The sequence below is a fragment of the Haliotis rubra genome, unplaced genomic scaffold (assembly GCF_003918875.1).
Source record: "Haliotis rubra isolate DU_JTF1 unplaced genomic scaffold, ASM391887v1 Scf1888, whole genome shotgun sequence".
Taxonomy (NCBI): Eukaryota; Metazoa; Mollusca; class Gastropoda; order Lepetellida; family Haliotidae; genus Haliotis; species Haliotis rubra.
Genome location: NW_025765878.1, coordinates 56,302 through 75,282, shown reverse-complemented (window position 1 = coordinate 75,282; position 18,981 = coordinate 56,302). Strand labels below are relative to the sequence as shown.

General features: G+C 36.1%; 1 protein-coding gene across 1 annotated transcript in view; it reads right to left on the bottom strand.

The window, feature by feature from the left end:
• The window catches only part of LOC124274179 (probable 3',5'-cyclic phosphodiesterase pde-5), a 70,098-nt gene that overhangs the window by 6,568 nt on the left and 44,549 nt on the right, over nucleotides 1-18,981 (bottom strand). Inside the window, 12 exon segments of the mRNA XM_046709489.1 lie at nucleotides 1,502-1,606; nucleotides 1,608-1,628; nucleotides 2,093-2,143; nucleotides 2,936-3,040; nucleotides 3,043-3,093; nucleotides 5,165-5,315; nucleotides 10,893-10,938; nucleotides 10,941-10,978; nucleotides 11,995-12,134; nucleotides 12,762-12,906; nucleotides 16,196-16,357; nucleotides 17,723-17,853. Of these exon segments, the coding sequence (XP_046565445.1) occupies nucleotides 1,502-1,606; nucleotides 1,608-1,628; nucleotides 2,093-2,143; nucleotides 2,936-3,040; nucleotides 3,043-3,093; nucleotides 5,165-5,315; nucleotides 10,893-10,938; nucleotides 10,941-10,978; nucleotides 11,995-12,134; nucleotides 12,762-12,906; nucleotides 16,196-16,357; nucleotides 17,723-17,853 (1,146 nt within the window).

Below are 18,981 nucleotides of genomic sequence, written 5' to 3'. Positions count from 1 at the left end.
TCATACTTTGGCTGGCATAAAAGACATTGGCAGCATGACATTGTGATGACCCAGTTTCAAACATGTCTATGCGTCTGCCTCATTCTTCGATCATCATACAACATCTCTAATGCTGAGGTGGAATAAAGGGCATTTCCTGGATGCAATCCTCAGTAGCATATGTTGTCATGCCCTCTGATAATGATGTGCAACGATTCTGTCACAATATATGCAAACATTGGTTTGCAAGTACATCATGACTGACTGCATGCATTTCTTCATGCATTTCTTCATCATGGAAAGTAAAGATCCTGTCGCGGGCTACCCAATCTTTGTGTACTTGTTGGATCATCATCAAAACTTGATCCTTATCAAACATATAATACTGGAATATATATAGTGATATAGAACATATTGAACACCAGTCTATAAATGTAACATTTGTTATATTTGGGATTACGCTTTCTTAGTAAAAGCACAGATTCATGAGCTTTGGTTGGGTTGAGTCCCATCCAGGATTCGAACCCACACCCTCAGAGTCAGGCCCTAATCACCAGCACACAAAGTCAGCCACCTAGACCGCTCAGCCAGCATGACTTTCAAGAAGAGTAATCTCAAATATAACCTATGTTACTTTTTGCCACTGTCTAAATGGCATTGTGTAATCAATCTATAAATGATTAAAAGTGTATTTAAGTCTAGGATAAAGATTCTTTAAACATTTAGAGCTTGTAAAGAGTAACAAACAGCATCCTGAGAATACAGTACAGTGAGTCAGACAGACAGACTAGTGATGCCATTTGATTGTGATGTCATGGCAACAGAGATATCACAATGTTTGAAAAGTATTGCAATGCAGTTTCATTGTAGTGATATCCTATGCTATCCTCATCTAAGTGATATCTCCAGCGAGAAGACTTTCATGGATGATAAAATTCTCTGCCTGTAATGTTACATCGGACACTTATTCCATCACATAAACCTTTTATTTTTGCTGTAAAATAAGGATATTTCATTTTTTCTGAGGACCCTTTCATATACCCTTTAAACATTAATTACCGTTATCAGAATATACTTAAAATTTATACATACCATCAACACACACAGATTTCACCTAGATATTGCATCGTTGCACATAATTCCATTGTTACAATCTAAGGTTAAACAAAAGCTCACTCAAAACAATCTACCTTTAGATGCCAGATATTATGGATGATTAAGTATAAATATTATCAAAAAATCATTTTGTACGCAAAGCAAACAATGGAGAGACTGCACAGCAACATATTAATGTCATGAACAAAGATGTTAAAATACCAATTAAAACACAATGCTCCTGAGTATAATCTAAGCATATATGTAGTGGCAGCTAAGAATATCCTTATTTCTCAAACAAGTACAACCAGTGCCAGTACATAATTATGTGCATGAAATAACCAGAAAAATTATTCAAAAATATTTTTTATCATCAGGTTGCTGTCATAATAATTCGGTATGATGCCGTTACAGTTTGTGAGTTTACCTGTGTTCTTGTATTGTATCTCCCATGAAAGTCCTTCCTTTCCACAATGTCCTTTAGCTTGGCTCTGTTGCCAAAGAACAGTGCCAGGTCTGTTGCAAGAATGCAAGTGCCTGATGTCTCCAAGAACCTGAAATGGCAGCATGAATATTGGCTGAAATATCGATTCTTGGTACGTCATGATACACCTACACCAAATATTAGTAACTTCTAAATTCTAAAAAACTTTCTAAAATTAGCAAATTCTCCATTCTCTATGCAGCCCAGCTAGAGTATTAAATTCTCCATGTTCCAAGCAGCCCAGCTATATTACTAAATTCTCCATGCTCCTGTGTCTTGGCTATATTTTGATAAGATGAAGAGGGTCCATTCAGTACAGTGCATAAACATACATGTAACTTCTCAGAGAGGGAGGTGGGTAGCCCTAGAGGGTTAAGGTGTTCCCTGGTCACACCGAAGACCGGGGTTTAATTTCCCACATGGGTATAATGCATGAAGCCAATTTCTGAATTGTCCCCTGCTGTGATATTGCTGGAATATTGCTGAGGCCCGTAACTCTAAACTCACTCACTCACATCTCAGAGGTCATCTTACCTTCTTGTACTCTTCTGAGGAAAGGTGTCTGAAGATGTTGTGACCTTCATGCTGCAACAGTTAATTCCAGTGTCACCATCAAATACAAGCTGACACAACCGACTGACCATGTAGGAGGATACATATACTGAGGGAAACAACTGGGGAAACAAATAAGGGAACACATGGAAGCACACATGTTCCTTTATTCTTTTCAGGTTTCTTCACAAGCTTTGTATTGCACTGTAGGTGAAAATCTGATAATATAGGAACACTGCAATGATGTGGTGTTCCTTATTTGTTTCCCTCATTATATTTATGTGGTTTACAGCATTAATTATGTAAGATATGTGTTCTATTTTCACACCTACATGACCCATGACTAACATTAAAAGTTGTAAGTTGACCTCGAGGTACTAGTATTCAAGGTACAATGTTCTCTCTGTGTGAGCTACAGGACCCCATCACACAAGGTACATCATATCATATCATAGTGAACAATGGGCTTACTGACATTCATTCATTAAAGTTCCAGAACCTATGTCCACAGTTTCACAGAGTTTAAGCATGACTGGTAACAGACAACATAAATGAAAGAAAGGAACTTCAATTCACCCTATGAATTCAAAGACATTAGTTCATTTCGGAAACTCAACAATATTTTTTTTTTTTTTTTTTTTGCAAGTAAGCAAGTTATCAAAGATGTGTTCAGATCTGTCAGTGGGCTGTACAAATGTTTTACTCAGTCTCTAAGCTACATGATAAATAATTTCCCTCCTAAAACCAGTGAAAAGCTGATATCCTAATGTAATGTATGATAATGAGGTTTTCATAATGTATGGGTACTCCCAGTGAGCTAGTTACCTGCAGTATTGCCACTGTTTGGTTGAAGTGATGATGTTCCATGGTGGAGGTGGAGTAGATTGCTGCCAAGGGAGATGCACTCTTCACCATGAAGGCGTTGGTCTTCTTCCGCGATGATCCAAGTCGTGGCATAAGCATGCCACAAACAGTGCAAGGCTCTGAAAATACACACAACACACATTGGAACTGATCGATCATTGTAAATCACATTTAATGGAGTAAGAAAAACAGTAACTTGTAAACCAGATGACAAAGAACAAAGCTGAAGAGACAATGATAGTTACAGTCAACCTATTATCTTTCTCAACAAAAACAATAGGTACAATGAATGCCTACAGGAATATTTTTATGAAATTGTATGATCAGTCTTCAACATAAAGTAAACATCACACCAAATATTTATGATCCGTAAATGTTGTTTTATTCATAATTAGTTTGTGAACAATTCACTTCCAGGTTTCCATATCATTCTTTATTGTTTGTTTGTTGTTTAATGCAACTCTAAGCAATATTGTATTACAACTATATGACAGCGGTCAGTAAATAACAAATATTTTCTCAAATCCTAGTTAAATCCTTTGAATATGCATTGAAGCAGGAACATAATATCATAAGTGATACTTTATCACTTCTTGCATTAACAAATATCCAATGCGCGGAACCAATCGTCAGTGTAGTATGATGCAAAGATGGAAACCTACTATCCACAATGACAGTATATACTTTATATCGATAACAAGGATGCTGCCTGGACACTTTTATCACAACTTTCTGATGTTGAAGAAGAAAATTTCTGACTTCATTGACCATTAACACCAGAAACTGGGGACGTATCACTGTATACAGTAATGTCACCTTTCCAGAGCACAGGCAATTGTAAGCACTTAGGGTTTCGCATCAAAGAAAATGACCAGTCTTTCCATGTGTATCGCGGCGAAATGAAGCAAAGCAAGATTAACTTAACCGTTCGCTCGTTTCGGTTCGAAAAATATTTTTTAATATCAAAATAAAATATGGCCCATCATCAAAGGTAGACTCCCATGTCCTCACAGAGTTGTGCTCTCAGATTTCCAACCTCATATCAACTGACATTGGCATGTCAACCCGTTCTTAGCCTCCATTACCCTGCCAGCTTCGGTTCAACGGGTGAAGGAACAGGGGACTTAAATTTAAATCTGATTTCATTTACCCGCTACGCAGAAGTGTTTTTGTAGAATATATGTTATGAAAATTCTAACAGAAGGACGGGCAGGTAAGAAAAAATAATTCCCAACAGTTTAAAGGTAAAATTATGCAATAAGATTTTTGTTCAATTTCTGCTTATTCTTGTTCCTTCACTCCGCTGAACCCGAAGCTGGCAGGGGTAATGGAAGCTAACAACAGTTAATGACATGCCACAATTTTATGCTTTGAAATGTTGGAATTAAATATATTGGCAATGGAGTAATTATTAAATATGAGGTTGGAAAATCTGAGAGCACAACTCTGTGAGGAAATGGGTGTCTACCTTTGATGATGGGCATATTTTATTTTGATATTAAAAATATTTTTCGAACCGGGTTGGAAAGGAAGTTGTTAACCTTTGCCTCGCTTCACTCGCATATGGGTAAGACTGGTCATTTTTTTCTTTGCTAACGCAACCCTATTTATGCGCCAATTTGCTGCTGTGCCTAGAGTCATATTGAAGTCAGGTGACAGGCATATTGTGTACCGCGCATGCTATTGCAGAGACATACACAGTTAATGAAAGGAATCTGAAGCAGACTGAAGTGGAGAACACTGCTGTCCTGCCCTACCAGCTTAGCAGTTATAATACATGTCCGTGAGAAAGAGGTCTGAAACTGACTGACCACATTTAGTGGTCCTGTCCTACCACCATGCTGGTATGGTTGTGACACATGTTATCATTACACACTGTATATGAGACAAGGTGTTGAAATGACTGACCTCAAGTGGTCCTGTCCTACCACCATGCTGGTATGGTTGTGACACATGTTATCATTACACACTGTATATGAGACAAGGTGTTGAAATGACTGACCTCAAGTGGTCCTGTCCTACCACCATGCTGGTATGGTTGTGACACATGTTATCATTACACACTGTATATGAGACAAGGTGTTGAAATGACTGACCTCAAGTGGTCCTGTCCTACCACCATGCTGGTATGGTTGTGACACATGTTATCATTACACACTGTATATGAGACAAGGTGTTGAAATGACTGACCTCAAGTGGAGTGAACTGGTGGTCTGCCCGCTTGATGACTGTATACATGGAGTGAGCCACCGAGAACGCATGAACCCAGTTGTGGTAGGGTACATTGCGGTAGTTTTTCCGCACAGTCAGGGTGAACCGAATCAGAGCATCTGTGTCAAACCTGTAAAAATTTGAATTATTTGAAAAAAAGTCTATGTTAAAAAAACCAACAATGTATTGCATGGGTATAATAATAATAAAAATAATGTGTCCATTAATATAGCACCAAATTCCACACCATGTATGCTCACAGTGCTAATCGGAATCATATAGGTACTAGTGAATACTGGTAGTGTACTCTTTACAAAAGACAAAACTGACTGACTGAGTTTAGTTTTACGCCGCTTTTAGCAATATTCCAGCAGTATCACGGCTGGGGGCACCAGAAATGGGCTTCACACATTGTGCCCATGTGGGGAATCGAAACAAAAGACAAAAGATTCAACAAATGGAATCAATATTCTTGACAAACACATTGTAAGTAACTACAAAGAATGATTTAAGATATTTATTTCAGTTTCAGGAACGTGACACAATGCTGTGACCATGTTCCCTTAGTATTCGATTGTCAATGTGATGTAAATTTTACAAGTCCTGGAATGAAGACGCCACATATTGCATAAAACAAAACTGAAAGCCTGTGATGGACAATAATTTGTGGTAAGAAATGAGAATGAAAAAATCTTTGGAACCAAATGCAAAATTTTGACAGACTTATTTATCACTTTCCAAAATTGTATTCAAATGCTGGTCCACACTCAAGTAAGTTTAGAAGTATTTTCTTCTGATGATAAAAAGTCATTCTGAATAAAAGTGTTGGTATTTTTGTATGTCATTTATAATACAGGTTAATATTTCTATCATTCTCTTAATTTCACAAATGTGGAATATAATTAAAATTTAACAAAATATATCTCTTCCTTTCCTTTCTATCAATAGAAGCTAAATCATTTCAGTAATCCAAAACTACTTCAATGAAGGTCCCGAAGTAACAACAGCTGTTTAAAAACACTTCATCATTTTTAAAATTCAATTTATTAGTAACCGAAATAACTTGAGGCAACTACTATTCAAAATACATATTTCTAAAATTTTATTGAGAAATCTATTTTGATCATCAATCAACATGTTCAATAAATCTGAAGGCCAAGTGATTAAAAAAGACGTCGAAGGGACGGACAATTTGATATTCTATTTGTGAGTAGCAGGGAGATGAGAGGCAGGAGTGAAGATGGATTCTTTTGAAAATAATATATTTTGTTATACAAATTATAATTTACAAAAACGTATATTTTCTCAGGTTTTGGTGGGTGTTGTGAGAAATAAAGTTGGTTATACGCCAAAAAATGCATAAAATATATTTGTCTTCCTTTTTTACAGGGCGAAAGATTGGATGTATTGATCAGCAGCTAAACTTCAGTATCCCCAAACCCTCCAAGAATAACAAATGGTCAGTCCCTGAATATCTAATACACGAAGGTGGTCTACAAGCTCTAAGGACATTAGTTCTATAAGCTCTAATGACAGTTTGAAAAGCTCTAAGGAAATACAGGACATACTATCATCACTACACTATCAACATCTACGGGGGCTTGATTGAATTCTTTTGACACCATAACATGAATTTTTGAAATTTAAAATTTTATTTGCTATAAGCACAAGAATAAGAATCCACAAATGCTGAAAGTACCTTTTGAGCCAGTTTGTAATAGTTTGGTTAATTTGACAGTGTAGATAATGAAAATATGAAAGTATGAGAGTGAGTGTTTGCATTTGAAGTGCATCGATTATGTTATGCAAAACAGAACCTCCTACAAGTACAGAATCATTGTAAATCACATTTAATGGTGTAAGCAAAAACAGTAACTTGTAAACAGATGACAAAGAACAAAGCTGAAAGACAATGATAGTTACAGTCAACCTATTATCTTTCTCAACAAAAACAATAGGTACAATGAATGCCTACAGGAATATTTTTATGAAATTGTATGATCAGTCTTCAACATAAAGTAAACATCACCCCAAATATTTATGATCCGTAAATGTTTTTTCATTCATAATTAGTTTGTGAACAATTCACTTCCAGGTTTCCATATCATTCTTTATTGTTTGTTTGTTGTTTAATGCAACTCTAAGCAATATTATATTACAACTATATGACAGCGGTCAGTAAATAACAAATATTTTCAAATCCTAGTTAAATCCTTGAATATGCATTGAAGCAGGAACATAATATCATAGTGGTACTTTATCACCTCCTGCATTAACAAATATACAATCGTGGTTCAATCGTCAGTGTAGTATGATGCAAAGATGGAAACCTACTATCCACAATGACAGTATATACTTTAAGTACTAACCATACTGCTATATATATCTATCATAAGGCACCAAGCATGGAGGAAGAAAACAAGTGTCATATCTATATGCAAAGGACGGAAATTCCAGAAAGAAGGTTGGTAATACAATGACAACAATGTTCAAACATCAGTGGCGAAAGATTGCTTCCAACTTCCTGTTATCACTGAACATATAGGTGAATTACCAGTGGTATGCAAAGAATCAAAGACAACCAATCAGCAGTACCTTTATCCAATGCTTACTCCCATCACAACAAAAGTGTCTTGAAGCCCTCACTCCCTTGTCACCCCTCTCTCTACATGAGTGAGTGAGTATGGTTTTACACCACTTTATGCAATATTCCAGCAATATCATGACAGGGCACACCATAACTGGGCTTCACACAATAATGTAACCAGGTGGGGAATCGAACCCAGGTCTTGGTATGACGAGTGGATGGCTTAACCATCAGCATCAGAGCTGTACACTGCTAACATATATTTTAAGAATCCTCTCAATGTTATTATAACTTTCCTTGACCTCAAACAGCCATTCTTTCTGGAACTTCCTATGATGTTAGGGCAAGAAGCAGCTGAAAGCCTGAGCTGAAATAAAATTAATTGCTGAATTCTATTTGAGCAAACAAATTTATGACTTTCTTGTGAATTTCTTATTGACTAAGTATTATTTATGAATTTTAAAACACATTTTAATAAAAGCAAGGTGAGCTAGCTAATGAGAAAAAAGAATTCACAGTAGAGGTAATGATTCAACATAAATTCTCAAATGCAAGTGTTTTTTAACTCATTGTTAGATTTAGCTGTGGACCAACTATCAATACAATTCAATTTTGAAAAAAGAAGAAAAAAAAGTTCTTCATGAAACCTTTCTAAAACAGGGAAAAAATCCCCGTCATTCATAATTAAAATATATGTGTGAATGTAACAAGCAATAAACCTAACTCCAACCTTGATACAGGGGAGCTAATCCAACATAAAAGGGAGACTACTCATAACCACTGCTTCAAGCCCTTTTGTTAGTTGGTATAATTGACAGCTATCAACATCCTCAAACCCCAGATGTAAGTTTTCCACAACCCATTCCACAGGAACAAACATTGTATAACTCTGATAATACTCAAAAAATCAAATGTTTAACACAGTCACATAGGCAAGGGGAATAACTCTTCTGTGAACTGTCCATATCTTAACAGTCATGTGAACAGATATGAAGGTACATAAACTGCTGGCCAAATTAAAGTATATGATTTCAATGGTGGCCAAAGTTGAAATAAACAGGAAATGATCTTTCAATGGTGATATGTTTTATTTTAGGTGAATTTTGGACCTTACGTTACAAGTATCTAGGAGTCTTTGTTTGGGCAATGGTTGTAGGTTTTGAGCCAAATTAAATTTTCAAGTGTACTCGTATATCTTGTTTTGCTAGGTTGTTATGTTCAGCCATAAAAATGCTACAACTTTGTAGACTTAGTAATTGATGAAATTTGGGCAACGTCCTCCAGCGGATATCCTATACTGACATGACATCTATGAAAAGAAATATCTTCTCAATAATTCCTGTACTTGTGCCCGACCCTTTTGTCGTTTTGGACAATAAAATATGTTTAAAACAATTCCCATGCTTACTAGTGATGTAGATGATCCATATTCAGTGGATGAAGGTTGCCCATAGTTGTACCCAATATGTAACAAGTTATGGATACTTTGCACCTGAGTTTCAAGGATGAGCCAACAGATAAAATTTGCAAAAAGCCTAGATGTGGTAAAAAACCCAAACATACACATGTCTTAAATTCTAGAGTAAAAGTAATGAAGTGAAAAGACTTAAAAGATAAGAAATATATTATATATAGACTGGATGACATCAGATACCTTTGATCACTGACAGAACTGAAAGACAAAGGTTGTGTATACCAAGATTATGATGCAAATATATCAAGGCTGTATATAAGGCTGTGTGAGTCAATTAATGGCCTCCATTGTAGGTCGAGCCTGTGCCTGGAGAGTGGAAGTTCGGTGGTTAGATCTTGTAGATGGTAATTTTTGTTACCTTGCCTGGTGTAGTAATGGGGTAAAACTGGTTGGCTAGGAGTTAGTATAATGAGCCTGAGTAGGGAAACTATGTTAAACTGCAGCATGGTGTCCCAGTGGACCAAGGACCTGATCCGCCAAGTGGTCGTAATGTTATGACCTGTCGTAACTCTATACTTTATCATAGACTTACGAATGTCGTAGCGCTACGAACGTTTTGTGGATTGGGACCCAGCACTCTAAAACCGGTGTTAGTCTGGGCCAATACAAGCCAAACCCACATACACATATTGCTGTGTCAGTCAAGTATTCTTGAGCATGATGTTAAACGCTACAGTCAGTTTGATTTTATCTGAGACCGATGAATTGCTCACTTACACAAAATCTAATAAATGCAACAAAAACAAATTTTGCACAGTCACATGACATCAACAGACCAACTCTCATAATTTTGGACACCTGAATAAAACAAGTTGTTTAACAAACGATCATTATTTTGTAGTCACCTTTCGCTATTTTTAAAGAGGGGGGACCACTTGCTGGTAGAACAGCCAGGTAACAAATAAGCGTGTGTACATGTAGTTAAATTTCAATTTCACATGTGCAACTCGCACACCTGTCTGTTCTACTAGCAAGTGGTCCCCCCTCGTAAACAATAGCGAAAAGTGAGAACAAAATAATGATCGTTTGTTAAACAACTTTTTTATTTGGGTGTCCAAAATTATGAGACAAATCATCAAAGTTGGTCTATCGATTTCATGTGACTGCAAAATTTGTTTTTGTTGCATTTATTAGATTTTGTGTTAGTGAGAAATTCATCAGTTTAAATTGAAATCAAAGGGACTGTATCTTCCAGGATATATTGATCACACAAACTAGAAGAAACAGCAATGAGATAAACAATACATTAGTATTAAACATCATGTCGGCAAAATTCTAGCCATTTTATCAACCTGAGACTATCTGGTTCTGTCAATTTGTGTTGTGTTTGTTATGTAAAGCAAATGATACATTAGTGCACTAGATGATGCATCAATTATTGTACATATGAAAACTCTCCACTTACAACGAATTACAATGAATATATATGTGGGCAAACTATACAAAACCCTCTCATGACTAACTGTTTCCCTATCTATTTTCATCATCAGTTTGTTTATTGATACATAGAACTCATATAAGGAGGAGTTTGCAAGGACTAGTTTCACAAGTCTAACAATTAGATCCGTTAACTAAGAAAGGTCACACACACTACTGTCTCCAAAATGTCAGCTGAAAGTCTACCAGGATCTTCCTAGAGTGCTTACCTCATTGTGCCAAACAGATCCTTGAACATGAAGAGAACATACACCGCTTCTCATCATTGTCAACACCCCATGGGGAATAGGTGTAACTGAAACAAGACTTGGTTGTCATTGATAATACTGGGAACATTTGTAACAGTAGCTGTAATCAATGTGCTGTAGGATCCATCCCAATATGCCCCTGTATCCATCTCATTGTGCCCCAGTATAAGTTCCTATGTGTTGTAGAAGCCATCCCAATGTGCCACAGTATCAGTTCCTATGTGCTCCACTCTCAATTTTCCACCCTTCCTTCTATGTGCTCTCTTTCTAATTATGTGTTTCTAGGCTCTGTGTTCACCTTGTGGTGTGAGGGGCAATGTGCCACAGTATCAGTTCCTATGTGTTGTAGAAGCCATCCCAATGTGCCCCAGTATTGTGTTTCTATGCTGTGTGTAGAAGCCATCCCAATGAGGGGCAATATTAATTGTGTTTCTAGGCTCTGTGTTCGCCTTATGATTGAGGGGCAATAAATTGTGTTTCCTAGGCTCTGTGTTCACCTTGTGATTGAGGGGCAATAAATTGTGTTTCTAGGCTCTGTGTTCACCTTTTATGGTTGAGGGGCAATAAATTGTGTTTCTAGGCTCTGTGTTCACCTTGTGGTTGAGGGGCAATAAATTGTGTTTCTAGGCTCTGTGTTCACCTTATGGTTGAGGGGCAATAAATTGTGTTTCTAGGCTCTGTGTTCACCTTGTGGTTGAGGGGCAATAAATTGTGTTTCTAGGCTCTGTGTTCACCTTATGATTGAGGGGCAATAAATTGTGTTTCTAGGCTATGTGTTCACCTTATGATTGAGGGGCAATAAATTGTGTTTCTAGGCTCTGTGTTCACCTTATGATTGAGGGGCAATAAATTGTGTTTCTAGGCTGTGTGTTCACCTTATGATTGAGGGGCAATAAATTGTGTTTCTAGGCTGTGTGTTCACCTTGTGGTTGAGGGGCAATAAATTGTGTTTCTAGGCTCTGTGTTCACCTTATGATTGAGGGGCAATAAATTGTGTTTCTAGGCTGTGTGTTCACCTTATGATTGAGGGGCAATAAATTGTGTTTCTAGGCTCTGTGTTCACCTGGTGATTGCATGCATATCATGAGGTACTTTTCTGGAGCGGATTGACCTCATTTCCTCCTCTGAACACTGACTATGGTAGGACAACACCTCCAGTGCCACCCTGTACTTCTGTTCTGAACGCCGAATCTTCTCATACAGCTGGAAAAGGAACATCAACATGATTATTATCATGAGTAGAGCAGCTAATATCTACCAATAAAAACATATCATTTTGTTCTGTTTTAAAAGGAAACCATAATAATGATAATATCTATATAATTCAATTCTAACTTAAGTATCAACTTGGTATTCTAGATACAGATGCATTGTTAATCATAGGTATGGCAATTGTGTAGTTCCTTCAGTTGCACTCTTTCCTTTTCAATTGCTCTTTCTCCACTTTCCCTTCCTTCCTTCCTTCACTTGCTCTTCTCTCTTCTCTTTTCTCCACTTTCACAGACATTCCTTCACTTGCTCTTCTCTTTCTCCACTTTCACAGACATTCCTTCACTTGCTCTTCTCTCTCCACTTTCTCCACTTTCCTCATCCTTCCTTCACTTCCTTCACTGCTCTGCTCTCTTTCTCCACTTCCACTCACAGACATTCCTTCACTTGCTCTTCTTTCTCCACTTTCCAATCCTTTCTTTCTTTCTTTCACAGACACTTCCTTACCAACACTGTACTCTCACTTTGTTTGGTAATGCCCTAATTCATTTACTCCCAGTGTTTTCAGACATCCTCTCAACGTTCTTCCCCCAGCATCCCACTTCACTAAGTTACCAACACTGTACTCTCATTTGCATGATGCAGTGCCAGTCCACAGTATATAGCAAAGGTTTCAAAGGCTTCCTCGTCTGCCCTGGTGAAAGGTCCACTCATCTTGTTGACCATCTGAACCACTCGATGATGCTGAAACGTACACCACACATCACTCACCTGGACTGGATAAACCAGGACATGGCTTATTTCAGACATACTGATCATGAACTCCAAAAGTATCTGGAGTATATACACCATCAGGCTATAAAGAGTGACAGAAATATTCTAGGCGAATCACAACATACTGTGAGCAACCAAGTCTGAGCCAGACAAACCAGTGGTTGATAGTATGATGATCAGTCTCCCCTGTTCCAGGATTTTATGACTGGAATACTGGAGTGCTGGAGAACTATTGACCAATAACTCAATGCTCAAGTGTTAAATTTGACATATCTTGATACCAAATTCAATACCTGTGGAATATATCTATAATTAATTGAAGAAATATAGGATATTTATCTACAGGCATTAATATGTTTTTTCTTCTTCATGTTTTTATTGTTCCCAAGGGTGCACCGTTACACACCAGTTCATATTTTTGAGAGTTTGTAAGACAGAATTCGAAATTACACAAAAATTCACATTTTAGGGTTTTGACACACAGAGTCCAAAATTATGTACCGAATATAAAGTATAGGTTTATTGTTAAGTTGGGAATATAGATCACCATTTTGAGTCATGATTTTGAAGGCTATTATTTTTAATTGCAATGAACTTTTCCGCATTGAAAATTTCTCTCAAAACAACCAGGAACCTTTGAAGTTTTGGAGTATGTTGGTTAATTCCACATAAATGGATATATTTTTTGGCAGTTAGGATAATATGATTTAATAGTCTATCACTGTATAATGTTCCAAACAAGGTATTTTGTTATTTTGATTGTGTTCTCAATATGATTATTCATCCAAACTTCAAGTTCATTCCAGAATGTTTGTGTTTCTCTACATGCACAATAAACATGACAAATACTCTCATTCAGCTCATTACAAAAACAGCACACAGAATTGTCGAAGTTTCATTAAAATAGTTCATTTTTAGTATAGATAATACCATGTAAAAACTTGTATTAGAAATCAAGTAGTTTGACATCTTTCAAACCATTTCTGTAAGTCATAAAAGTACATTAGCAAAAGATGCTTTAAGTAACTCTTCATTAGAAATCAAGGCGTCATAAAAAATTCTAGAGCCTTTGCATGATTTCAATAAATTCAAATGACATTCAGTTATGAGTAAATCAAAAACTGTGATTTTCCTAGAGTGTCTAATAGTATATTTCCAAGTATCAGGTAGTATATTCAAAACATGCAAATTGTCCAGATATGTGCCTTTAATGCCATACATTTCCTTCATGCCATGCCATCATATAGATACCTGTACCAATCTTATCTTATGTTGAAACAAACGCGTCATAGAAAATATGCAAATTGGGCATCAAATGTTATGCAACTATTATTCACTTATGGTTTTGGGATACAGCAGGGAGTAGGTAATATTTATTTATTTTAAAAGCTATTTAAGGAAAGATTAATTGATTGTGCCAAGCAAGACTGGCATGCACAACTTACAAACAAAACCTCGTTACGGTTTTATTCCATTATTAAGTCATCACTTACTACAGAATTGTACATCTTTGACCTTAATAATATTAAATATCGTAAAGCACTGTTCATCTTCAGAAGCTGTTACAAGGCTAGGAATACAATGTATTAGAAAAGGTTTTTGTGATTATGAAAGCTTTGATTCTAAATGTGATTTATGTAATGTAACGGAAGATGAAATACATATTTCATATAAATGTCCAATGTATCAAACTCTTCGTGATGATGTACCTCTTATTTTCAAGCACAGTAGAAATATCAATGGGTTAATATCCTTAATGAATTCCAATGATCATAAATTCATGTTAGTAAAATATCTTTACAATGTGTGCATTCGAGGAGAACTCCTTTGATACGCATGTGTATATATTCATGTATATTTAATGTACTGTATTATGGGTGACACAATAAACACTTGATTGATTGATTGATTTCCTTCAACTAGTCAAAGGATAAGAAACCAGATTTTCACACAGATCCTTAATTGCAAGAATGCCTTTACTGCCCAGTTTTTATTGTAATGTGTTGGGTTCTTGTAATTATGGTTAAACCATAGTGGTTTGGCTAGGACTTCATAAATATTACCAGAACTCACATGACTTTTTTTACAATATTTGTTCCATGATTTCAAAACATCCTTCCAATAAGGGTTGTCGATGTGAGTTACTTAACCAACATTTGCACTAGATTTTAAAATGACATCAAAAGGAATATTACAGGGATTTTCAACTGTTGTTTTTCTACAATATGATCTCAGGGTAGCTAGTTTCAAGGCTTCACAGAAAGTTGCAGTGTCAACCATACTTAATCCACCATTTTTGTATACTCTTTTCAAATTGTTCCTTTTAATTTTATCAGGTTTGTCATTCCATATGAATTTGAAAAAGATATTCTCCAATGAAGAAATGAAATCTTTTAGAGGATTAGGCAGAATATTGAATACATAAACAAGTTTTGACAAAGCCAAAGTTATTATGACAGTGATTTTGCCAATCTGTGACAAGTGGAATTTAATTCCCGAGACTTCAAACACACCCTTTTGCCATTCTATTTTAATGTCTTTACATAGTATATCCGTACTATTTCTCTTTGAGTCATTCCATATTGCTTTTGCCTTATTAATGTTTATTTTAAGTCCTGCCAATTTAAAAAAATAACTAATTACATCAATAGCAGCCTTTAAGCTTTGTTCATTCCCATCAAGAAATAGTTCCGTATCATTTGCATATTGGTTTAATTTATATTCATTATTGTCAATAACAATACCTTTTACGTTCTCATTACTTCTAATCATACAACCAAGTATTTCAGCGACACAAATAAAGAGATACGGTGACAGGGGGTCTCCTTCCGCGTTCATTTACCAAAAAATCAGAGAGTTTACCATGTTGGATGACACAGGATGTTGTTTCATGTGTCAGTATATTTATCCAATGAGTGATAAAACAATATTCAAGAACTCTTTGGATACTGTATCAAACGCCTTCTCAAAATCTATTAGGAGAATTAGTCCTGGCATATTTCTTATTTTTAGTTTCAAACATATCATAAAGTAATCTTATGTTTTCACTAAGAGTTCTACCTGGAATATAGCCTGTTTGATTAGCATGTAGGTCTCCAATTTTTCAAAAGTGTTTTGTCTCTGTTAGCTTTAGGTATACAAGTTATTATACAGGCATTAAGTTGCCATCCAGATACTCATCATGATCTTATATTCAAACTGGAATATCTGTAAGGATTCAAAAAAAGATGGTTAATGCCCTGTCTCCTACAGTTGTGTGGTACTGATGTGTAAACACTCACTTCCCCCTGATGTAAATGGGCATACACAGTATGCTCTTGGTCCTGTAGCCAGTCTGAAGGTCCACATCCCGGTTAAATCGGATGTCGCCATAGGCATCCTGGATATTGAGAACCTCCCCAGTGGTGGCAACGTGGCCAGCCACGCCCTTGTCCATGGGGAATCTACATGCAGTAATAGATAGCAGATAAAAAAACGTGTACACTGTCAGAACAAGCATTATATTGGGCAAGCATTTTTTCTTGAAAAGGATGAAAGGCTAGAGTAATGCAGTTCTTAAGACATTTACTACTTAGATGAAATCCACAAACATATGATACAGACAGATCTATGTCCAGACTAATTTGGGCTTCCATGATCATCGAATCCTGTCCTACACAAGGGGTGCAACTCTACACACAGTAAATTGGAGCAGCTTTGATGACTGGTCCATCTAGAGCAATCAGTGAGCAAACCTAGTCTGACATAATGTTTTTGGTGCTGCTTTAAGATAGTTTCTACAGCTTATTCCTTCTGCAAAAGTTTGACCTGTCAAGATGTGTGTAACAATTCCTTGAACACTATCAAGTCTGCTATTCATCATGAGGGGAAGCCCAAAATGACATCTCATCAGTATGGGTGACCAATATTCAAGAGGGATTTGATCCTGATGAAGCAGATCCTTGTATAAAATGGGAGACAAATCTTAACAGTGAACTGTTGTAATTGGAGAAATTGGTTAATGAGAACATTGGCATAAGGGAAATCATTCCAACTTTCACTACTTCATTTTTCCTGTTTTACATAAAAATAACCTATTTGTACTCAGAACATTTTTACATTTAGAGACCTGAAATAATTATTATATGATGTATAATATTAGAGGCCAGGGCCCCGTTTCAGAAAGCTATCACAGCGCTACGACCTCATAATGTAGCTGTTGTACCTCCTACACTGTAACATAGACTTAAGACAGTCGTAGTGCTACGATAGCTTTGTGAAACGGGCCCAGTGCAGCAGCATCACTCACTCACTATACATGTACATGCCACAGTATACACATTCAGCCATTTTTCCTTCAGAAGAAAATATTTCATTCATGTCCTAGTGAGTTTTGGATAAACATATTGAGAGAGAAAATCTCAAAGAAAGGTCACGTGAGACAGCAAGCATATATAAAGAATCTAGAGTAAAACTCATTTTTTAAATGTTTTCCTCGTTTGGAGATCACAGTCCTATCAGACATACCAGAGAATATGGCAAATGGATTTTTTATGTCACTGTGTCTGAAAAGTAATTTATTTCCTACATGTTCAAACAAATAATTTCACTACTTAGATAAGATAGTGACATTTTCAGTAAAAGTTTGTGTTCAAACTAAACATTTCACTACTACAGATAAGATATGATAATTTCAGTAAAGATCTGTGTTCAAACTAAACATTTCACTACTGCAGATAAAATAATGATGATTTTATTAAAGATCTGTGCTCAAACTAAACATTTCACTACTACAGATAAGATAATGATGATTTCAGTAAAGATCCAACCTTATTTCTCTCTGTGGTACATTTTCTTCACACTTCCCTGTATCAAATATTCGGGAGAAGAGTTCCTTGGTGCGGGAGTCGAGCATAAATAATGATGCTCGATCGGCATGCACAAGAGTTTTTGCAAAATTCTGCCAGAGGAAAAGTTACCCAAACTTATGTTATTGAACTTGAAACTGACAGAAACAACTAAAATGAAAAGCTATAGACAGATGAACGTGATCAAAGGAAGCAGGAAGTATCATTTCTGGGCACAACAACAAGCAGACTAGACAAATTACAATTACTGTGGTACTAATGGTTGTACAGTGACTAGGGTTTAAGGGTACAGTAGATATAAATGGCTAAGGACAGCACCATCTAGCACAATCATCAAGTTCAAGTCTACACAAGCATGTTCAATTTGACTGAAGCATGGGTTACTGGGTTTGACTAGTGTAAATGCAAACATATGAAGCTGATATCATTTGCACAAATGATATAATAATTCTGAAATATTTATATGGAACAATATATCAATAAGTTTCAGAATCAAAAGCATAAAAATATGCATTTTATAAAATATCTATTAATTCACATTAATTTAAGAAAGTAAATATTTGCGCAAATGAAACTTGTCAGTAGAGCTCTGGGACTTTAATATCTTTAGGACTCAGTCAAAGCACCAAATGGCATTGTATGACTATTGTAACAACACAAATTTAAGCATAAAGCAAAATGGATTAGTTTAACTACAAAATGAAAATAAAAACAATCACAAAATATGCATTATAAATGCCGAACACAGACTAGCGATTTGTATTCTCACATTTCTGTACAGTGGCAACAGACCAGGCTAAACCTGACATGTAGCTCAAAGTTCTGGGTGTTAGGCCAGACCTGAGTTTAATTTATTGTTTTACAGATTTCCACACTAGGCTTCTAACACAGTAAGGACACAGTTGTCTACGGAGTAACCAGGTAGGGAGTGTTCCTGACATTTCATATGCAGACTAGGCATTTTTCTGATAAATATTTTTCCGACAGTTTGAAGCATTTTCTGGACAGAAATATTTTGCTGATATAAACTATGGCGGCACCCAAAGAATATTAAATTGTATGTCCCTTACTTATAATAGTAAAGAATGAACTTAATGACAGCTGTAGACCTGTGAATTCCAAAGTACCCCAGAAAAAGCATGTTGATTACAATGGTATTTTATATATTTTGGCACAAATCTCATCTGGAATTTTTTGTATGAAAATCCCCAAATAATCAA